Source organism: Palaemon carinicauda, chromosome 32 (assembly GCF_036898095.1).
Source record: "Palaemon carinicauda isolate YSFRI2023 chromosome 32, ASM3689809v2, whole genome shotgun sequence".
Classification (NCBI taxonomy): Eukaryota; Metazoa; Arthropoda; class Malacostraca; order Decapoda; family Palaemonidae; genus Palaemon; species Palaemon carinicauda.
In genome coordinates, this window is record NC_090756.1 from 76,274,728 (window position 1) to 76,293,858 (window position 19,131).

Sequence of the window (19,131 nt, forward strand, 5' to 3'; positions counted from 1 at the left end):
AATGAGCGAATGTCAAGGGTTAAACTCAGACATGTACTCTCTATGAAGTTTGTAGTAGAATTGAAGGGCAAAGGGTGTAATTTACCGTGTAATATATCATCTTATGATTCATGGAATCTATACAGATGCCATTGTTCACAATTTTTTTTTACATTAAAATGAAATAATTATCAAAATTTACGGTAACAAAAGAAGTACTGCATTTTCTTGTAGGGAACAATGTTTTTAGTTTATTGAATTACTTTTGCTAATTAACCTGTAACTATGAAAGTAACGGGAATTTTGACAAAATATTTCGTATATGCATTCTCCATTGCCTTATGAAGGTCAGTGAATCTATTTCAAGATATTGTGTTTTTCTTCCTATACCTGGGACCCCTAAAAAGAGATGAAACTAACTCTGAGGTTTTCAAGAGCATTCCAACCACGGGGAAATCTAACATGATGCAATACTTTGTGAAAACTTAAAACATTACATAAGCCCTCGTTTTAAACCTCGTAGGTTCGTACAGAATACTTGGACGAAATTACATAAAACTTCGTAACAAAAATATGTGAAATATAAAATTAATTCTTAAAAATAACGCAAATTTACATACACTGACTTGAATGAAGACTACAACAAAATGAATGATGAGAGTCTTAAGTAATCTATATACAATTACTTAAACCTAAAAGAGAGGAACTCACCTTTCGAGCTGGTTGCACACCTCTTAAATATATACGTATACATATATATGTATACATGTGCATATATATATATATATATATATATATATATATATATATATATATATATATATATATATATATCCTCATTAACATCTCATCCTACGCCTATTGACACAAAATGCCTCGGTAAGATTTCGCCAGTCGTCTCTATCTTGAGCTTTCAATTCAATACTTCTCCATTCATCATCTCCTACTTTGTACTTCATAGTCCTTAGCCAAGTAGGCCTTGGACTTCCAACTCTTCTAGTGCCTTGTGGAGCCCAGCTGAACATTTGGTGAACTAACCTCTCTTGGGAGTGTGAAGAGCATGCCCAAACCATCTATATCTACCCCTCATCATGATCTCATCCACATATAGCTCTCGAGTAATCTCTCTTATGGTTTCATTTCTAATCCTGTCTAGCCATTTAACTCACAATATCCTTCTGAGGGCTTTGTTCTCAAATCTACTAAATTTATTGGAGATTGTTTCATTGTCATACCATGACTCATGTCCATACAGTGACACCAATCTCACCAAGCTGCTATAAAGTCTGATTTTTATATGCAATTTCAGGAGATTTGATTTTTAGATTTTACCTAACCTAGCCATTGTCTGATTGGCTTTCTTCAGTCTTCCACTAAAATCTAATTCTAAAGACCCTGTATTGCAGATCATGGTTCCTAAATACTTCAATGATTCTACCTCATTCATCCTTTCTCCTTCCAATGATATTTCATCTACCATTGCATACTCCATTCTCATCACCTCTGCCTTTCTTCTATTTTTCTTCAGCCTAACCTCGTGTGGTATTTCATGTATTCTGGCAAGCAAACATTGCAAATCCTGTGGTGTTTTGCTAACAAGGATAGCATCTTCAGCATACTCTAAGTCTGATAAAATCCTATCACCAATCCAGTCCAATCCTTCTCCACCCTCTCTGACTGTTCTACGCATTACAAAATCCATGAGGAGGACAAACAATATAGGTGACAACACATTCCCTTGTAGTACTCCGCTGTTCACTGGAAATTCATTTGATAAGATTCCATTAACATTGACTTTGCACTTGCTATGCTCAGGAACAGACTTAATCAAATTTACATATTTAAGAGGAATTCCATAATAACGCAGGACACTCCACAAAATTGGTCGGTGCACACCATCAAAGGCTTTATCATGGTCCACAAATGCCATCAAAATGGGATTTCTATATTCTACGCATTGGTGTGCATGTCTCAAAATGGAAATTTGGTCAGTGCAACTTGTACCTTTTCTAAATCCTGCTTCTTCATCTCTCAGCTCTTCATCAGTCTTACTCTCCAGTCTCTTTAGAATAAGCATACTTTATATTTTCATGACAACTGATATATGTGTTATGCCTCTGTAATTATTGCAATCAGTCAGGTCTCCTGTTTTTTTGCTATTTTCACCAACACTCCTAACTCCCTTTCATCAGGTTTTGCCTCTTCATGCCACATTCTACAAATTAATCTTGTAAGTAGTCTGGGAGCCATTATCATCTCGGCAGTTATTCCATCATATCCAGGGCTTTCCCTCACTTTAGTCTTTTGAGGATAGCTTCGACTTTAAACACACTGAATTCATTAATGGTCTTCACCAGCTTCAGGTATATCAATCAATTATTCCCTTCATATCTCGTTGTCTTTCTTCATCTTCTGTTGCTATAACAGAGCCATCTCTCTTTTTGATGGGTATATGCTTCTTCTTCTTTGCCCCAGTCGAAAGCAATTCTTAAACCATAGCCAGTCCCTGAATTCATAGCATAGTCAGCCTCATCTGCTTTTCTGTCTAAATATTCTCTCCAGTCATTCCTGGCTTTTCTTTTAACCTCATTATCAACACTGGAATACTTAGCATGCTCTATCTTGTAATTTTTTACTTCCTCGAAAGCTTTCAACAATCAATTTCTGTCTTTGTTTCCTTTTTATAGTATCCCAAGTATCATTTGATATCCATGGTTTTCTCCTTGTAACTGCGTGTCCCAAGACTTCACTACCAATTGATTGATATATGTTCTTAATATCACACCCTTCTTCATTAATTGCCTCTAAAACTGCAAATCGATTCCTACATTCAATTGTAAATGTTTCTCTGTGCTCTTCTTCTAAAAACGTAGTTATATTAAACCTAGGTATTCTATCTATCTTTCTGTTGGGTGCTTTCAGTTTTAATTTCAGTGTGGCAATGAGGAGCTGGTGATCGCTATCAATATCTGCACTTTTATAGCTTATTACATTTCTCTCTTTATTAATGGCAATGTGATCTATCTGATTTTTTCAATTGCCACATGGTGAAGTCCATGTATACTTGTGGATATTCTTGTGTTGAAAAAGAGTTCCTCCAATGACAAGATTGTTTGTGGAACAGAAACTTATGAAATGTGATCATTTTCATTTGCAACATCGCCAAGACCCTTGACACCCATCACATTCTCTATCCCTTGATTATTTCCTCCAACTTTAGCATTGAAGTCGCCAATCACAATTTTCATATCGCTCTCAGGGATCTCATCTATTACCTGTTGCAGGTTCTTCATAGTATTCATCTTTCCTTTCTTCAGAGGAACCATTTGTTGGGGCATAGCAAATTGTGATACTCATATTGCACTGCATTGATTTGAACTTTGTTAGTAACAATGTACAATTTACAGCTCTCCACTCGGTTAACGTCTTCTCTGCCATTGGTGTCATCTTCATTTCCAACCCTTCTCTTTAAACTCCATCTGATATTCCTGAGTATATATATATATATATATATATATATATATATATATATATATATATATATATATATATGTATATGCATATATATATATATATATATATATATATATATATATATATATATATATATATGCATATATATATATATATATATATATATATATATATATATATATATATATATATATATATATATATATATGTATATATATATATATATATATATATATATATATATATATATATATATATATATATATGTATATATATATATATATATATATATATATATATATATATATATATACATATATATATATACATATATATATATATATATATATATATATATATATATATATATATATATATATATATCTATATATATATATATATATATATATATATATATATATATATATATATATATATATATATATATATATTGCCTTAGTTCAAAGTTTCCTTACCAATCCTCTTACAACTATATTTCATAAATTCACTTTCCACTTGCTGCAACTTCCCAATCTGATTCATGGCTCTAACATTCCAATTACCCATTTTAGATTTTTCTTTAGTATTTATAAACAAGGAGATTCTTAGCATCCCGCTACTCCCGGGACTGAGGGCCATTCTGTCATCTTCTCTTTCCATGACTGACTAAATCCATAGAGGGTTCATTGGGTAAATATATAAAAGGATAGCCAGTTCCTTGTGATGCACAGTGCCTATTTATGTAAGGCAAGTAACCCCTACCGGTCCATACACATTCTAATGAGACCAAACGCTGCCATCAGGAATAAAAGCCAAAGAGACAGTTTGTCTACTACCTTAAACCTAATCCGTCACCCCAATGCCAATGACTTCATCGAGATTTAAGGGGGCATTTCCTCCACACCCAAAGCTCTCATTACTCCATATATATATATATATATATATATATATATATATATATATATATATATATATATATATATATATATATATATATATATATGATAGAATTTGCACATTTAGGCTGGTTTTTCATATTCAAATAAGCCATTTATTTTAATACCTTAATGTCTGGATTCTCTTATCGACCTCAGGATCAGAGTTCCAAGGTGGAACCACCCAAGATACTCGTAATATCATCTGGCTGGCCAGGGAATCGAACCCTGGTCCAGGAAGCTGGTATGACAGTTACACACCATTTAGATGGATAGCATGTAACCGTCATGTCAGCTTCCTGAATCAAGGTTCGATACCCTGGCCAGCCAGAAGCTATTGCCGTTGGGTGGTTTTGCCTTGGGCCTCTAATCATGAGGTCGATAAGAGAATCCAGACATTAAGGTATCAAAATATGACTTATTTGAAGATATATATATATATATATATATATATATATATATATATATATATATATATATATATATATATATATATATATATATATATATATATGTGTGTGTGTGTGTGTGTGTGTGTGTGTGTGTGTGTGTATACACCTTGTCCGAAGGTATTAAATCAAGTAACTACCTATTTCTTAGCATAGAAAAATGCCGATTTGCTCACTATAATTCATCTGTGTCTTTAACTTCATCTAACTAATACACTGTATACTGTATTAGTATTGTTTTGAGATACCTCTTGATATTTACTTTGCAAACTCTTCAATGTTATCTCACTCTTTACCAATTTCACATTGTTCCACAGCTTGTATAATGCCTCCTCCTGTTCCACTTAGCAACATGACCTATGACCATGACTCAAGTGTACAGACGGTAGTCATAACCGGATACACCATTAGTTATACGTAGGTATAATACTATTTTCTTTTTTTTTCATATGAAAGATGATAGTCACTAAAGCCTAGTTGTTCCGTAACTGAAATACAAACCATGCTATTTACATGAGGTAATTACTTCGGCGTAGCTTAATGACGAGCCATAAAAGTTTTAACGAGGGTTTACTACCCCGCCGCTAGTTAGTGGGAGTTAGGGAGGGGTAGCTAGCTACCCCCCCCCCTCACACACACCGGTGATTGCTTAACTTTACTTTTGGCTCGAGCGGAGAACAGACCTGTTTGCTCTCTCCCTCGCTTTGACTGCCATATTTAATCTGTTTTTGCTTTTTCTTTTTCAGTGTGTTTGAAGTTGGCCTCTACTACTATGCGTACTTGCCATGGACTTCCCGGCGGCCCTTGTGGGACCTTTATGTCGGCGGTCGACACCGATCCCCACACTTTATGTCCTCACTGTAGGGGCCAGCGGTGTGGTAGTGGTAACGTGTGTATAGAATGTAGGGAGTGGTCTACCTCCCAGTGGGAGAGGTTTGCCCGGCGCCGGAAGAAAAAGTCCAAAAGGAATCTTTCTCCTTCAGAGGCTTCTTTGAAGAGAGAAAATTCCAGGACTTCTTCTTCCGTTGCCCTTTCCTCCTCCGAAGCTCCCCCTCGAGCGGTCTCTTCCGAGAGGCCGGCGAGTGGTAGCGTAGACCGTATTGCTGTTGACCGATCCCGGGGTGTGGGAGAGGTAGTCGCCTCCCATAGCGAGGCGGCTGCCCCTCCTCCCCTGGAGGAGGATTTGAATATGTCTAATCATGATTTGTTACAGCTTTGGGCTTCCTTGGGGCTGCAGGGTTTGCCCTCCAATGAAGCCCTGTTTGACATGATCAAACTTGGTGCAGCTCTCAAACAATCGCCAACTGCAGCAGGGATAGATCCTCTGTCTGTGGTTGACGTTGTTGTGACGGAGACATCTCGTGGGTCAAGTCAAACCCCCGTTCCTGTTGCTGAGGAAGCTGACGGCTTAGATTCCCCCTCCGAACACCTTTTGAGGGAGGATCTAAGTCCCACAGTCTCTCCTGCCGGTGATTCTCCCCCTGCGGGGAGTTCATTTACAGAGACTCCTATGCGGAGGCCCCTTGATGGTCAGCCTGCTGATCCCACGGTCCCTCGTGGCCGTATAAGGCGGAAGGCTCGTCCTCCTCTTCGCCGTAGAGGCCTTCCTTCCCCTCACAAGGGAGTTAGGAGGCGCTTCTTCGGCTCGTCGTCACCACAGTCCTCTGCGGAGGAGACGACTCGCCGTTCGACGACCCTGCCAGCTACCACCTTTGACCTCTCCGGGGATCGTTCGCGATCCCCTTCGGATGATGGTCATCCTTCGGGACACAGTGACCAGTCTTCCTCCAGATCTGCTGACTTGCCGTCACCCTTTGATGTTGCAGAAGGGCCTTGAGCGCAAAACCGCGTCTCTTGCCCTCAAGCGCCAGGTTCTTCCTGCGCGCCCTCCTGCTGCTGCCGCTGTTCCTGTCTTAGCGCCACAGCGCTCACCTGCGTGCGTGCGCGTCCCTGTTCCTGCTACACGCCAGGGTTCCCCTGCGCGCCCACATCCTTCTGCGCCCCGGCGCCCTCCAGCAGTTCCTGTGACAGCACGCCAGCGCCCACCTGCGCACACGTGCCCACCTGCGCCCCAGCGTTCCCCGGTTCCTACCTCGTCACGCGCAGTTCAAGAGGTTCCTATGCTAGCGCACAGGCACTTACAGGTTCCTCTGGACTCACAGCGCCCGTCTGGAGGTACGCGCGAAGCGTTCCCTCGCACAGTTCCAGTCCCAGCGCTCACCCGCTTGCCAACGCGCCAGCGCGCTTCTACATCACAGTGCGCCACCCAGGAGGCGCCTAAGCTAGCGCTCAGGCGCTCACAGGCACCCCAGGTCTCTCCTTCCAGACCGCGCGATCCTGCACGCGTTCCAGCAGCGTGCGACGCTCCGGTTGCGCGCCACGTTCCAGTCATCAAGGGGCCTCATGCAACCCTCCAGCACACACCTGTGCACCCTCATCAAACTGCGCGTCCTGCTTGCCCTCTGCAGCAGCGCACACCAGTGCGTCAACATCCCAGCGCGCCCACAGGCGAGTATGCCTGTCCTGTCGGACCAGCGCCAACGCGCCAACACACTAACGCACCATCCCTTCCTCGCGCTATCCTGAACCGGCGCTCAGGCGCCCTTGCCCGGTTCTCCCGGATAAGCGCTCGGGAGCCCCTGTCATCTCGCGCCCTCCAGGGCCGCATCAGGATGCTGCGCGTCCTCGCATTCCGGCTCCTGTACACCACACGCCCTTGCCATCTCCTAAGCGGGCCTGCGCCCACGCGCCCGCTCCAGCTCCTGCGCACCCCCCCCCCGCCCACGCCCCCGCACCATCGCCAGCGCGCCATCGCTCTCACGCTCCTGTGACCTCGCCTACGCGCCACCGCGCCCTTGCGCCCGCTCCACCACCCTCTCTCGCCCACGCCGATGCGCGCGCGCGAGATTCCTGTGTCACGCGATCCTTTCGCACACGACCCTGACCAGGGCCCATCACGCGACCTCCAGCGCGAGCGTCCCCAGGCGGACAAGTCTTCGTCTCGTTCCCCTCCAGGTCTTCATCTCATTCCCCTCCCTGCAAGCGCAGACCAGCGCGCTTGCTGGAGGAGGGGTGGTTCCCGGACAGGTCTAAGGACTCTTTCTTTCCAGCTTCACAGGCGAACCCGCATTTGTCGACTCTTCCAGGGGATCGAACGATCCTCTTCCCACCAGAGGGAGTGTCTGACAGCGCGACTGTCAGCCAGCAGCCCTTGTTCGGTACCCTAGTCAGAGCTCTGGTGCAGGCGATGAAGCCCGCCCTCTCTGACATGGGTCCAAAATCAGTGGCAGCTTCCTCCCCCCTGAAGAGGAAGAGAGGAGTCTCTCCTTTGGAAACACCTCCAAGGCCTATTTTATCTCCGCGCAGATCCTTGCGCAAGGCTCCTTCCCCCCCAGACGTTCTCTCCCTCCCCTATGGATGAGGATTACCTATCCTTAGGAGAGTCTGACGAGCCGGACCATTCCCCATCCCACCAATGGGGGAAGCTCCGCCTCTCCCTGAGAAGTCTTCTCATCCAGGGGTGGAAAAGAGCCTGCACCCTTCGTTACTCGAGTCCTGTATCCCATCCAGAAGGGAACCGAAGGACACTAAGACTATTCTTAAATCGTCAGCAAGGATTAGTCATCAAGGTGCATCATGCAACCCTCCAGCGCACACCTGTGCACCCTCATTAAACCGCGCGTCCTGCTTGCCCTCCGCAGCAGCGCACACCAGTGCGTCCACATCCTGATGCGCGCCCAGCCCGCCCACAGGCGAGTGTGCCTGTCCTGTCAAACCAACGCCAACGCGCCAACGAGCCATCCCTTCCCCGTGCTATCCTGAACCGGCGCTCATGCGCCCTCGCCCGGTTCTCCCGGATACGCGCTCGGGCGCCCCTGTCCTCTCGCGCCCTCCAGGGCCGCATCAGGATGCTGCGCGTCCTCGCATTCAGCCGCCCCCCGTTCCAGCTCCTGCGCGCCACACGTTCTCGCCATATCCTACGCGCGCCCACGCGCCCGCTCCAGCTCTTACGCACCCCCACGCCCACGCGCCCGCACCATCGCCAGCGCGCCATCGCTCCCAAGTTCCTGTGACCTCGCCTACGCACCACCGCGTCCTTGCGCCCGCTCCACCACCTTCTCTCGCCCACGCCAATGCGCGCGCGCCCGCGCGAGCGCAAGATTCCTGTATCACGCGATAATTTCGCGCGCGACCCTGACTAGGGCCCATCACGCGACCTCCAGCGCGAGCGTCCCCAGGCGCACAGGTCTTCGTCTCGTTCCCCTCCAGGTCTTTGTCTCGTTCCCCTCCCTGCAAGCACAGACCAGCGCGCTCGCCGGAGGAGGGGTGGTTCCCGGACAGGTCTAAGAACTCTTTCTTTCCAGCTTCACATTCGAACCCGCATTTCTCGACTCCTCCAGGGAATCGAACGTTCCTCTTCCCACCAGAGGGAGTGTCTGACAGCGCGACTGTCAGCCAGCAGCCCTGGTTTGGTACCATAGTCTGAGCTCTGGTGCAGGTGATGAAGCCCTCCCTCTCTGACACGGGTCCCAAATCAGTGGCAGCTTCCTCCCCCCTGAAGAGGAAGAGAGGAGTCTCTCCCGTGGAAACACCTCCAAGGCCTATTTTATCTCTGCGCAGATCCTTGCGCAAGGCTCCTTCCCCCCCAGACTTTCTCTCCCTCCCCTGCAGATGAGGATTACCCATACTCAGAAGAGTCGGACGAGCCGGACCATTCCCCCATCGCACCAATGGGGGAAGCTCTGCCTCTCCCTATGAAGTCTTCTCATCCAGGGGTGGAAAAGAGCCTGCACCCTTCGTTACTCGAGTCCTGTATCCCGCCCAGAAGGGAACCGAAAGACTCTAAGACGATTCCTAAATCGTCAGCAAGGATCAGTCATCAAGGTACCTCATGCAACCCACCAGCACACACCTGTGCACCTTCATCAAACCGCGCGTCCTGCTTGCCCTCCGCAGCAGCGCACACCAGTGCGTCCACATCCTGATGCGCACCCAGCCCGCCCACAGGCGAGTGGGCCTGTCTTGTCAGACCAGCTCCAACGCGCCAATGAGCCATCCCTTCCCCGCGCTATCCTGAACCGCCGCTCACGCGCCCTTGCCCGGTTCTCCCGGATACGCGCTCGGGCGCCCCTGTCCTCTCGCGCCCTCCAGGGCCGCATCAGGATGCTGCGCGTCCTCGCATCTGGCTGCCTCCCGTTCCAGCTCCTGCACGCCACACGCCCTCGCCATATCCTACGCGAGCCCACGCGCCCGCTCCAGCTCCTGCGCATCCCCACACCCACGCGCCCGCACCATCGCCAGCGTGCCATCGCCAGCGCGCCATCGCTCCCAAGCTCCTGTGACCTCGCCTACGCGCCACCGCGTCCTTGCGCCCGCTCCACCACCCTCTCTCTCCCACGCCGATGCGCGCGCGCGCGCCCGCGCGAACGCGAGATTCCTGTGTCAAGCGATCCTTTTGCGTGCGACCCTGACCAGGGCCCATCACACGACCTCCAGTGCGAGCGTCCCCAGGCGCAGGTCTTCGTCTCGTTCCCCTCCCTGCAAGCGCAGACCAGCGAACTCGCCGGAGGAGGGGTGGTTCCCGGACAGGTCTAAGGACTCTTTCTTTCCAGCTTCACAGGCGAACCCGCATTTGTCGACTCCTCCAAGGGATCGAATGATCCTCTTCCCACCAGAGGGAGTGTCTGACAGCGCGACTGTCAGCCAGCAGCCCTGGTTCGGTACCCTAGTCAGAGCTCTGGTGCAGGTGATGAAGCCCGCCCTCTCTGACATGGGTCCCAAATCAGTGTCAGCTTCCTCCCCCCTGAAGAGGAAGAGAGGAGTCTCTCCCGTGGAAACACCTCCAAGGCCTTTTTTCTCTCCGCGCAGATCCTTGCGCAAGGCTCCTTCCCCCCAGACTTTCTCTCCCTCCCCTGCAGATGAGGATTACCCATCCTCAGGAGAGTCAGACGAGCCGGACCATTCCCCCATAGCACCAATGGGGGAAGCTCCGCCTCTCCCTATGAAGTCTTCTCATCCAGGGGTGGAAAAGAGCCAGCACCCTTTGTTACTCGAGTCCTGTATCCCGCCCAGATGGGAACCGAAAGACTCTAAGACGATTCCTAAATCGTCAGCAAGGATCAGTCATCAAGGTACCTCATGCAACCCTCCAGCGCACACCTGTGCACCTTCATCAAACCGCGCGTCCTGCTTGCCCTCCACAGCAGCGCACACCAGTGCGTCCACATCCTGATGCGCGCCCAGCCCGCCCACAGGCGAGTGTGCCTGTCCTGTCAGACCAGCGCCAACGCACCAACAAGCCATTCCTTCCCCGCGCTATCCTGAACCGGCGCTCACGCGCCCTCGCCCGGTTCTCCCGGATACGCGCTCGGGCGCCCCTGTCCTCTCGCGCCCTCCAGGGCCGCATCAGGATGCTGCGCGTCCTCGCATCTGGCCGCCTCCCGTTCCAGCTCCTGCGCGCCACACGCCCTCGCCATATCCTACACGCGCCCACGCGCCTGCTCCAGCTCCTGCGCACCCCAACGCCCACACGCCCGCACCATCGCCAGCATGCCATCGCTCCCAAGCTCCTGTGACCTCGCCTACGCACCTACGCGCCTCCGCGTCCTTGCGCCCACTCCACCACCCTCTCTCGCCCACGCCGATGCGCGCGCACGCCTGCGTGAGCACCAGATTCCTGTATCACGCGATCCTTTCGCGCACAACCCTGACTAGGACCCATCACGCGACCTCCAACGCGAGCGTCCCCAGGCGGACAGGTCTTCGTCTCGTTCCCCTCCAGGTCTTCGTCTCGTTCCCCTCCCTGCAAGCACAGACCAGCACGCTCGCCGAGGAGGGGTGGTTCCCGATAGGTCTAAGAACTCTTTCTTTCCAGCTTCACATGCGAACCCGCATTTCTCGACTCCTCCAGGGAATCGAACGATCCTCTTCCCACCAGAGGGAGTGTCTGACAGCGCGACTGTCAGCCAGCAGCCCTGGTTCGGTACCTTAGTCAGAGCTCTGGTGCAGGTGATGAAGCTCTCCCTCTCTGACACGGGTCTCAAATCAGTGGCAGCTTCCTCCCCCCTGAAGAGGAAGAGAAGAGTCTCTCCCGTGGAAACACCTCCAAGGCCTATTTTATCTCCACGCAGATCCTTGCGCAAGGCTCCTTCCCCCCCAGACTTTCTCTCCCTCCCCTGCAGATGAGGATTACCCATCCTCAGGAGAGTCGGACAAGCCGGACCATTTCCCCATCGCACCAATGGGGGAAGCTCCGCCTCTCCCTGAGAAGTCTTCTCATCCAGGGTTGGAAAAGAGCCTGCACCCTTCGTTACTCGAGTCCTGTATCCTGCCCAGATGGGAACCGAAGGACTCTAAGGCGATTCCTAAATCGTCAGCAAGGATCAGTCATCAAGGTACCTCATGCAACCCTCCAGCGCGCACCTGTGCACCTTATCAAACCGCGCGTCCTGCTTTCCCTCCGCAGCAGCGCACACCAGTGCGTCCACATCCTGATGCGCGTCCAGCCCGCCCACAGGTGAGTGTGCCTGTCCGGTCAGACCAGCGCCAACGCGCCAACGAGCCATCCCTTCCCCGCGCTATCCTGAACCGGCGCTCACGCCCCCTTGCCCGGTTTTCCCGGATACGCGCTCGGGCGCCCCTGTCCTCTCGCGCCCTCCAGGGCCGCATCAGGATGCTGCGCGTCCTCGCATCCGGCTGCCTCCCGTTCCAGCTCCTGCGCGCCACACGCCCTCGCCATATCCTACGCGTGGCCACGCGCCTGCTCCAGCTCCTGCGCACCCCAACGCCCACGCGCCCGCACCATCGCCAGCGCGCCATCGCTCCCAAGCTCCTGTGACCTCGCCTACGCGCCACCGCGTCCTTGCACCCGCTCCACCACCCTCTCTCGCCCACGCCGATGCGCGCGCTCGCCCGTGCGAGTGGAGATTCCTGTATCACGCGATCCTTTCGCGCGCGACCCTGACCAGGGCCTATCACGCGACCTCCAGCGCGAGCGTCCCCAGGCGGACAGGTCTTCGTCTCATTCCCCTCCCTGCAAGCGCAGACCAGCGCGCTCGCCGGAGGAGGGGTGGTTCCCGGACAGGTCTAAGGACTCTTTCTTTCCAGCTTTACAGGCGAACCCGCATTTGTCGACTCCTCCAGGGGATCGAACGATCCTCTTCCCACCAGAGGGAGTGTCTGACAGCGCGACTGTCAGCCAGCAGCCCTGGTTCGGTACCCTAGTCAGAGCTCTGGTGCAGGCGATGAAGCCCGCCCTCTCTGACATGGGTCCCAAATCAGTGGCAGCTTCCTCCCCCCTGAAGAGGAAGAGAGGAGTCTCTCCAATGGAAAGACCTCCAAGGCCTATTTTATCTCCGCGCAGATCCTTGCGCAAGGCTCCTTACCCCCCCAGACTTTCTCTCCCTCCCCTGCAGATGAGGATTACCCATCCTCAGGAGAGTCGGACGAGCCGGACCATTCCCCCATAGCACCAATGGGGGAAGCTCCGCCTCTCCTTATGAAGTCTTCTCATCCAGGGGTGGAAAAGAGCCTGCACCCTTCGTTACTCGAGTCCTGTATCCCGCCCAGAAGGGAACCGAAGGACTCTAAGACGATTCCTAAATCGTCAGCAAGGATCAGGCAGGAGCCATCTAGACCTTCCGAGGATGTCCATGTGTCCCCCCCCAGGAAGAGCCACTGGGGACGGGAGACTTTTCTGCCTGTCCTTCAGGAGGAGAGCACCAAGAGTCAGAACACGCATTCTGGCAATTCCTGACCCTCATGAGGAACCTCAATGGAATCCCAGACCCTGAGATTCCTCCTCGTGAAGGTAAGGTCAGGGTCCTGGACCGCGTCTACTGCACCCAGAAACCCTCTAGGGCCAGTGCAGCTTTGCCCTGGTCTCAGGGGATGAAGAGCGCCAGGGACAAGGTCGAGGGCTAGCTCTCTGAGCTTGCCTCCTCCAGCAGATCCAGCGCCGGTAAAAAGCTCCTCCCTCCTCCTCGAGTCCATCAGAGGAGGTACTTTGAGCTCCTTGAGGAGTCTTGTTTGGGTCTTCCGATGCATCATTCTGTAGAAGAACTTACCGTGGGAGTCACTCTTGAGAGACTCTCCAACCGGCACGTGTCCTACTCAGCCACTGAGATCCTAAGCCAGGAGAAGGTCGCTAAGTGTGCCATGCAGGCAACTTCGGGGCTTGACATCTGGCTGGGGTCTCTGGGCAACCTGGTGTGGTCTGAGGACCTCTCCAAAGAAAGCACCAGGAAGGCACTAGAGACTTTCTTACTCTCAGGCATACGGACCATTGAGTTTCTGGCCCACCAAGTCTCGAGCTTGTGGGCCAATACGATTCTCAAACGTCGGGACGCTGTGGCTGAGAGGTTCCACCAGATGGTTCCCAGTTCGGAGGTTAGCAGACTCAGACACTCTTCCATGTTCGGTAAAAGTTTGTTTGAGCCTAAGGACGTGGAGCTTACCGCTGAGAGGTGGAGGAAGTCCAACTAGGATTCCCTCATTCATAGGGCCCTGACATTGAGGCCTTACAAACCTCCAGCGGCTCAACAGCCCTGTCCAGCTAAGGACACGAAGAAGACCACTGCAGCGAAGCCAAAGGAGTCTAAGCCCTTTCCTGCCAAGAGCAGAAGGAGCAAGAAGTCCTCCAGGGGAGGCAAGAACCCTAGAGGTAACAGTCCCCCTGCATGTCCACCAGTGGGGGGATGCCTACAAAGTTGCACGACAAGGTGGCAGCAACTCGGGACAGATGCCTGGACGATTTCCGTGATCATTCTGGGTTATCGCGTCCCGTTCACATCCTCTCTACCTCCCCTGACAGCGAATCCAGTGTCGTTAAGCTCTCTTGCCATGAGATCGGCAAGAGGGCAAGCCCTTTGGGCAGAAGTCCAGACCATGTTGAAGAAGGACGCTCTCCAGGAGGTTGTAGACGGGTTCCCAGGCTTCTACAGTCGACTCTTTCTTATGAGAAAGGCGTCTGGAGGCTGGAGACCAGTCATCGACCTCTCAACCCTGAATGGGTTTGTCAAGCAGGATCCGTTCAGTATGGAGACGGCAGACACGGTCAGACTCGCAGTGAGACCACAAGACTTCATGTGTACACTGGACCTGAAGGACGCGTACTTCCAGATCCTAGTCCATCCGTCTTCGAGGAAGTACCTAAGATTTTGCCTAGACAACAAGATCTACCAGTTCAAGGTGCTGTGTTTCGGTCTCTCCATAGCCCCTCAGGTGTTCACCAGAGTGTTCACCCTCATCTCTTCGTGGGCTCACAGGATCGGCATCCGTCTCCTTCGTTCTCTGGACGACTTGCCACCGAGACAAGCTCCTCGAAGTTTGCCAGGATCCAGGGATCATGGTAAATCTCGAGAAGTCCTCTCTGCAGCCCTCTCAGAAACTGGTATATCTAGGCATGGTCATAGATACCAATCTCCACAAAGCCTTCCCATCAGACGACAGGATAGCAAGGCTGAGGAAGGTTGCGAGACCTTTCCTCAATCGAGAAGAACTCCCAGCCCAATCGTGGCTATGTCTCCTCGGCCACCTCTCCTCTCTGGCCCATCTAGTTCCCAACGGTCGCCTCAGAATGAGATCCCTCCAGTGGCGACTCAAGTCCCGGTGGAATCAAGGTCACGATTCCCCAGACACTTTGATCCCTATGGGTCCTGCAGACCGGACGGACCTCCGGTGGTGGGTGGTGGACGGGAACCTACGTTCTTCTCGGACGCATCAAAGAAAGAGTGGGGGCCCACGTTCTGAACCACAGGACCTCAGGCCTGTGGTCAGAATCAGAAAAGTACCTTCACATAAACCTGTTAGAAATGAAGGCCGTGTTCCTGGCACTTCAGAAGTTCCACCAAGTCCTGGCGGGCCACTCTGTGGTGGTGATGAGCGACAACACCACGGTGGTGGCTTATAACAACAAGCAAGGAGGTACCTTTTTGGAACAGCTATCCCATCTTGCAGTAGAGATCCTGAGATGGTCCGAAGTCCACTCGATCTCGCTAGCGGCTTGCTTCATTCCAGGCAAAAGGAATGTGCTCGCCGACAGTCTGAGCAGAGCGACACAGATAGTGAGTACCGAGTGGTCTTTGGATCCTCAAGTAGCCAACAAAGTCTTGACTTTGTGGGGTTCCCCGATGGTGGATCTGTTTGCTACAACGCTGAATTTCAAGCTGCCTCTGTACTGCTCCCCGGTCCCGGACCCCAAGGCTCTCTGGCAGGATGCCTTCCAACAACGGTGGGACAACGTCGATGTGTACACCTTTCCCCCATTCTGTCTGATGAGGAGGGTGCTCAACAAGACCAGAATATCGGTCAATCTTTCAATGACCCTGATAGCTCCGCTATGGCATCACGCAGAGTGGTTCCCTGACCTTCTGCAACTCCTCACGGAGGTTCTGAGAGAACTCCCTCCATGTCACGAGCTACTCAAACAACCACACGTCAACATCTACCACAAAGCCGTAGCTTCACTTCGACTTCACCCCTGAAGACTATCCAGCATCTCCTCACAGAGAGAGGATTTTCGCAACAAGTTGCGAACAGGATGTCTGGTCACCTGCGCAAGTCATCCGCAGGGGTCTACCAGGCGAAGTGGTGAGTCTTCTGTGGTTGGTGTCGTGGAAGTGGTATCTCTCCCCTCGATGCCACTATTCCAGCAATAGCGGAGTTCCTCGTGTATCTGCGGGAGGAAATGCGCCTTTCAGTCTCGGCAGTGAAAGGCTATCGCTCAGCCTTAAGTCTAGCCTTCAGGCTTAAAGGAATGTACATTTCTTCCTCGCTGGAACTTTCCCTTTTCATACGGAGTTATGAACTTATGTGCCCTCAGTCGGAAGTGAGACCTCCTCCATGGAACGTGGTTCGAGTTCTCAGGTGTCTGAAGAGACCTCCTTACAAACCATTACGCCAGGCTTCTGATCGCCACCTTACCTGGAAGACGGTTTTCCTGCTAGCTTTGGCCTCGGCCAAGCGAGTCAGTGAGCTACATGGTCTCTTGTACGACATCGCCCATTCAAGGGGATGGGGGAAGGTAACGTTCAAATTTGTCCCTGAGTTTGTTGCCAAGACTCAGAATCCGGGAGTGCCGGACCATAGGTTCGACTCTTTCCAGGTTTCGAGTCTCCGTTCTGTAACAGATGACCCAGACCATCTCCTACTGTGCCCAGTGAGGCACCCAGGCGCGAGCCTTGTTCATGAGCATCAGGAAGACAAAGAGGTGGGTCACCAGGAATACCATCTCGAGCTGGATTCGCAAGGTGATACATCTGGCCTTGAATCCTGACCCTCCTCCGTCATGTCGCCCTAGAGCGCATGATGTCTGGGGCATAGCTACGTCCCTGGCCTCCAAGAAGAATTATTCAGTGACACAGGTCCTTCAAGCTGGGGTGTGGAAGCGTCAGACCACCTTCACGGCCCAGTACCTGCAAGACGTGACACACAGGAGGCTCGATACATTCTCTATCAGCCCTGTGGTGGCTGCACAACAGCTGGTCTAACCTCAGGCTCCTTAATGGACAAGTAGCAGAAGGTTGAGGGCATTGTTAACCGGTTTTAATCAGCGTGAATGAAAAAATCTGTCTGGCCCTTATTCTTTTCTTCATCCTCTCCTCCCTTGGAGAAAGCAGCATCCCGGGTTCTCTGCACAGCTAGCCTCGAACCTCTGCAGGTAGACCATGCTCCCTTGTGTTCCTAGTATTAAAGTGTAATACAGTCATGTCCCCATACCCTGACGAGGTGGTATTGGGAGAGTCCTAGCCTAGATTTCCATCTGAAGAACTCCAGGTCAACTTCCTAGGACGAGTCACTTCTCACCTTCACACACAGCTTATGTAGGCCGCAGCAGTTTCACAGCTGCCAGCGAGGAGCAGGGACCCTTTATTTCTTGAGTACTTACACACTTTAATTTGGGGTCCCCGGGCAAGCCAAAGCCAGTATGGCAGGGGACTTACTGCCCTTCCTAAGGTTTGAGTCACCCCATGTAAATAGCGTGGTTTGTATTTCAGTTACGAAACAAATGACAAATTCATAGATAATTTGTATTTTTCCTAACCATACAAACCTTAGCTATTTACACATATGTGCCCGCCAGCCCTGTCCCCCGAGATAATTCCTACCTGTAAGCAAATTGAAGCATTCACCAGTGTGTGTATGTTGGGGGGGGGTAGCTGGCTACCCCTCCCTACCCCCTACTACCCCCCCCCCCCGCTAGCTAGCGGCGGGGTAGTAAACTCTTGTTAAAACTTTTATGGCTCGCCGTTCAGCTACGCCGAAGTAATTACCCCATGTAAATAGCTAAGGTTTGTATAGTTATGAAGAATACAAATTATCTACGAATTTGTCATATTTATCTAACGGCATTTTTTTTATCAAGGATATTCATTAATGCCATGTCCACAAAAAAACAAAATTCAGACAATTTTAAATTCATATTTATGATTTTCGAATATCTTTTACAGATGTGAAGCCAATTATATCACCAACTACACGACGCTGGATACGACCCAAAATGTAACCTGTTTTGGGATAGAATTGGGCTGGATTCCCCTGACGCCTCTTCCATGCCTCCCCTCAAGTGAGTGAAATCTGCCGAAGTTCTCTTATGTGTTACTAACCCGTTGATGTTGAAGAATGCTTGATCTAGATAAATAAATTTGGAGGAGATAAGTGTTGGGAATAATCTGCGTGCATACCATGAGTAGTAGTGCTTGCTCATTTATTCATTTATTCGTGCAAACTAAGTGAGATGGAATAGTTCATGATAAAAAAAAAAAAAATGCTGTCATCTTTGGTAAAAAGATTTTCCCTTATTCTTTAAGTTGGGTGTTTTATGACAATCTCTGAAAGATATTTTACTCCTATGACTCTATATCCAAGAGATTTATTTTATTCTACTTTCTGTTTAGTGCCCTTTTTATTCGTTTTTCAGTGTGTGGTGAACCTCCACTTCCCCTGGGAAATATGACGTATAATTACATTGTAAACTCTTCCTACTATCTTGGAGATCAACTAACATACAGGTTCAGTGGTGGATTCCTGTTTTTAATGGTGGTTGTCAATAGATCTATAGGATTGACAAATTGAAAGTAATATGATCTAACTATAGATGTAATCATTATAAAGATAAACTGAACACTTACTCTAGTTAAAAAGGTTTTAATATCACACAGATGAGTAAAAAACCGATCGTCTTCATGATTTATTTGCAAAGGAAATCCAAATTTCGTTTTTACCAAAAAATGTTTATGATAATATAATATAATTTGGTGGCCTTTTTTTCCCTTGAGAGTGCGAGTTCTATTGCT

The 19,131-nt window shown here is 50.0% G+C and overlaps 1 protein-coding gene across 1 annotated transcript in view; it reads left to right on the forward strand.

Moving 5' to 3' along the window:
- The window catches only part of LOC137625668 (uncharacterized), a 216,464-nt gene that overhangs the window by 136,518 nt on the left and 60,815 nt on the right, over window positions 1–19,131 (forward strand). Inside the window, exons 23-25 of the mRNA XM_068356578.1 lie at window positions 5,155–5,254; window positions 18,286–18,401; window positions 18,756–18,846. Coding sequence (XP_068212679.1) covers window positions 5,155–5,254; window positions 18,286–18,401; window positions 18,756–18,846 — 307 coding nt within the window. The remainder of the gene's footprint in view (window positions 1–5,154; window positions 5,255–18,285; window positions 18,402–18,755; window positions 18,847–19,131) is intronic.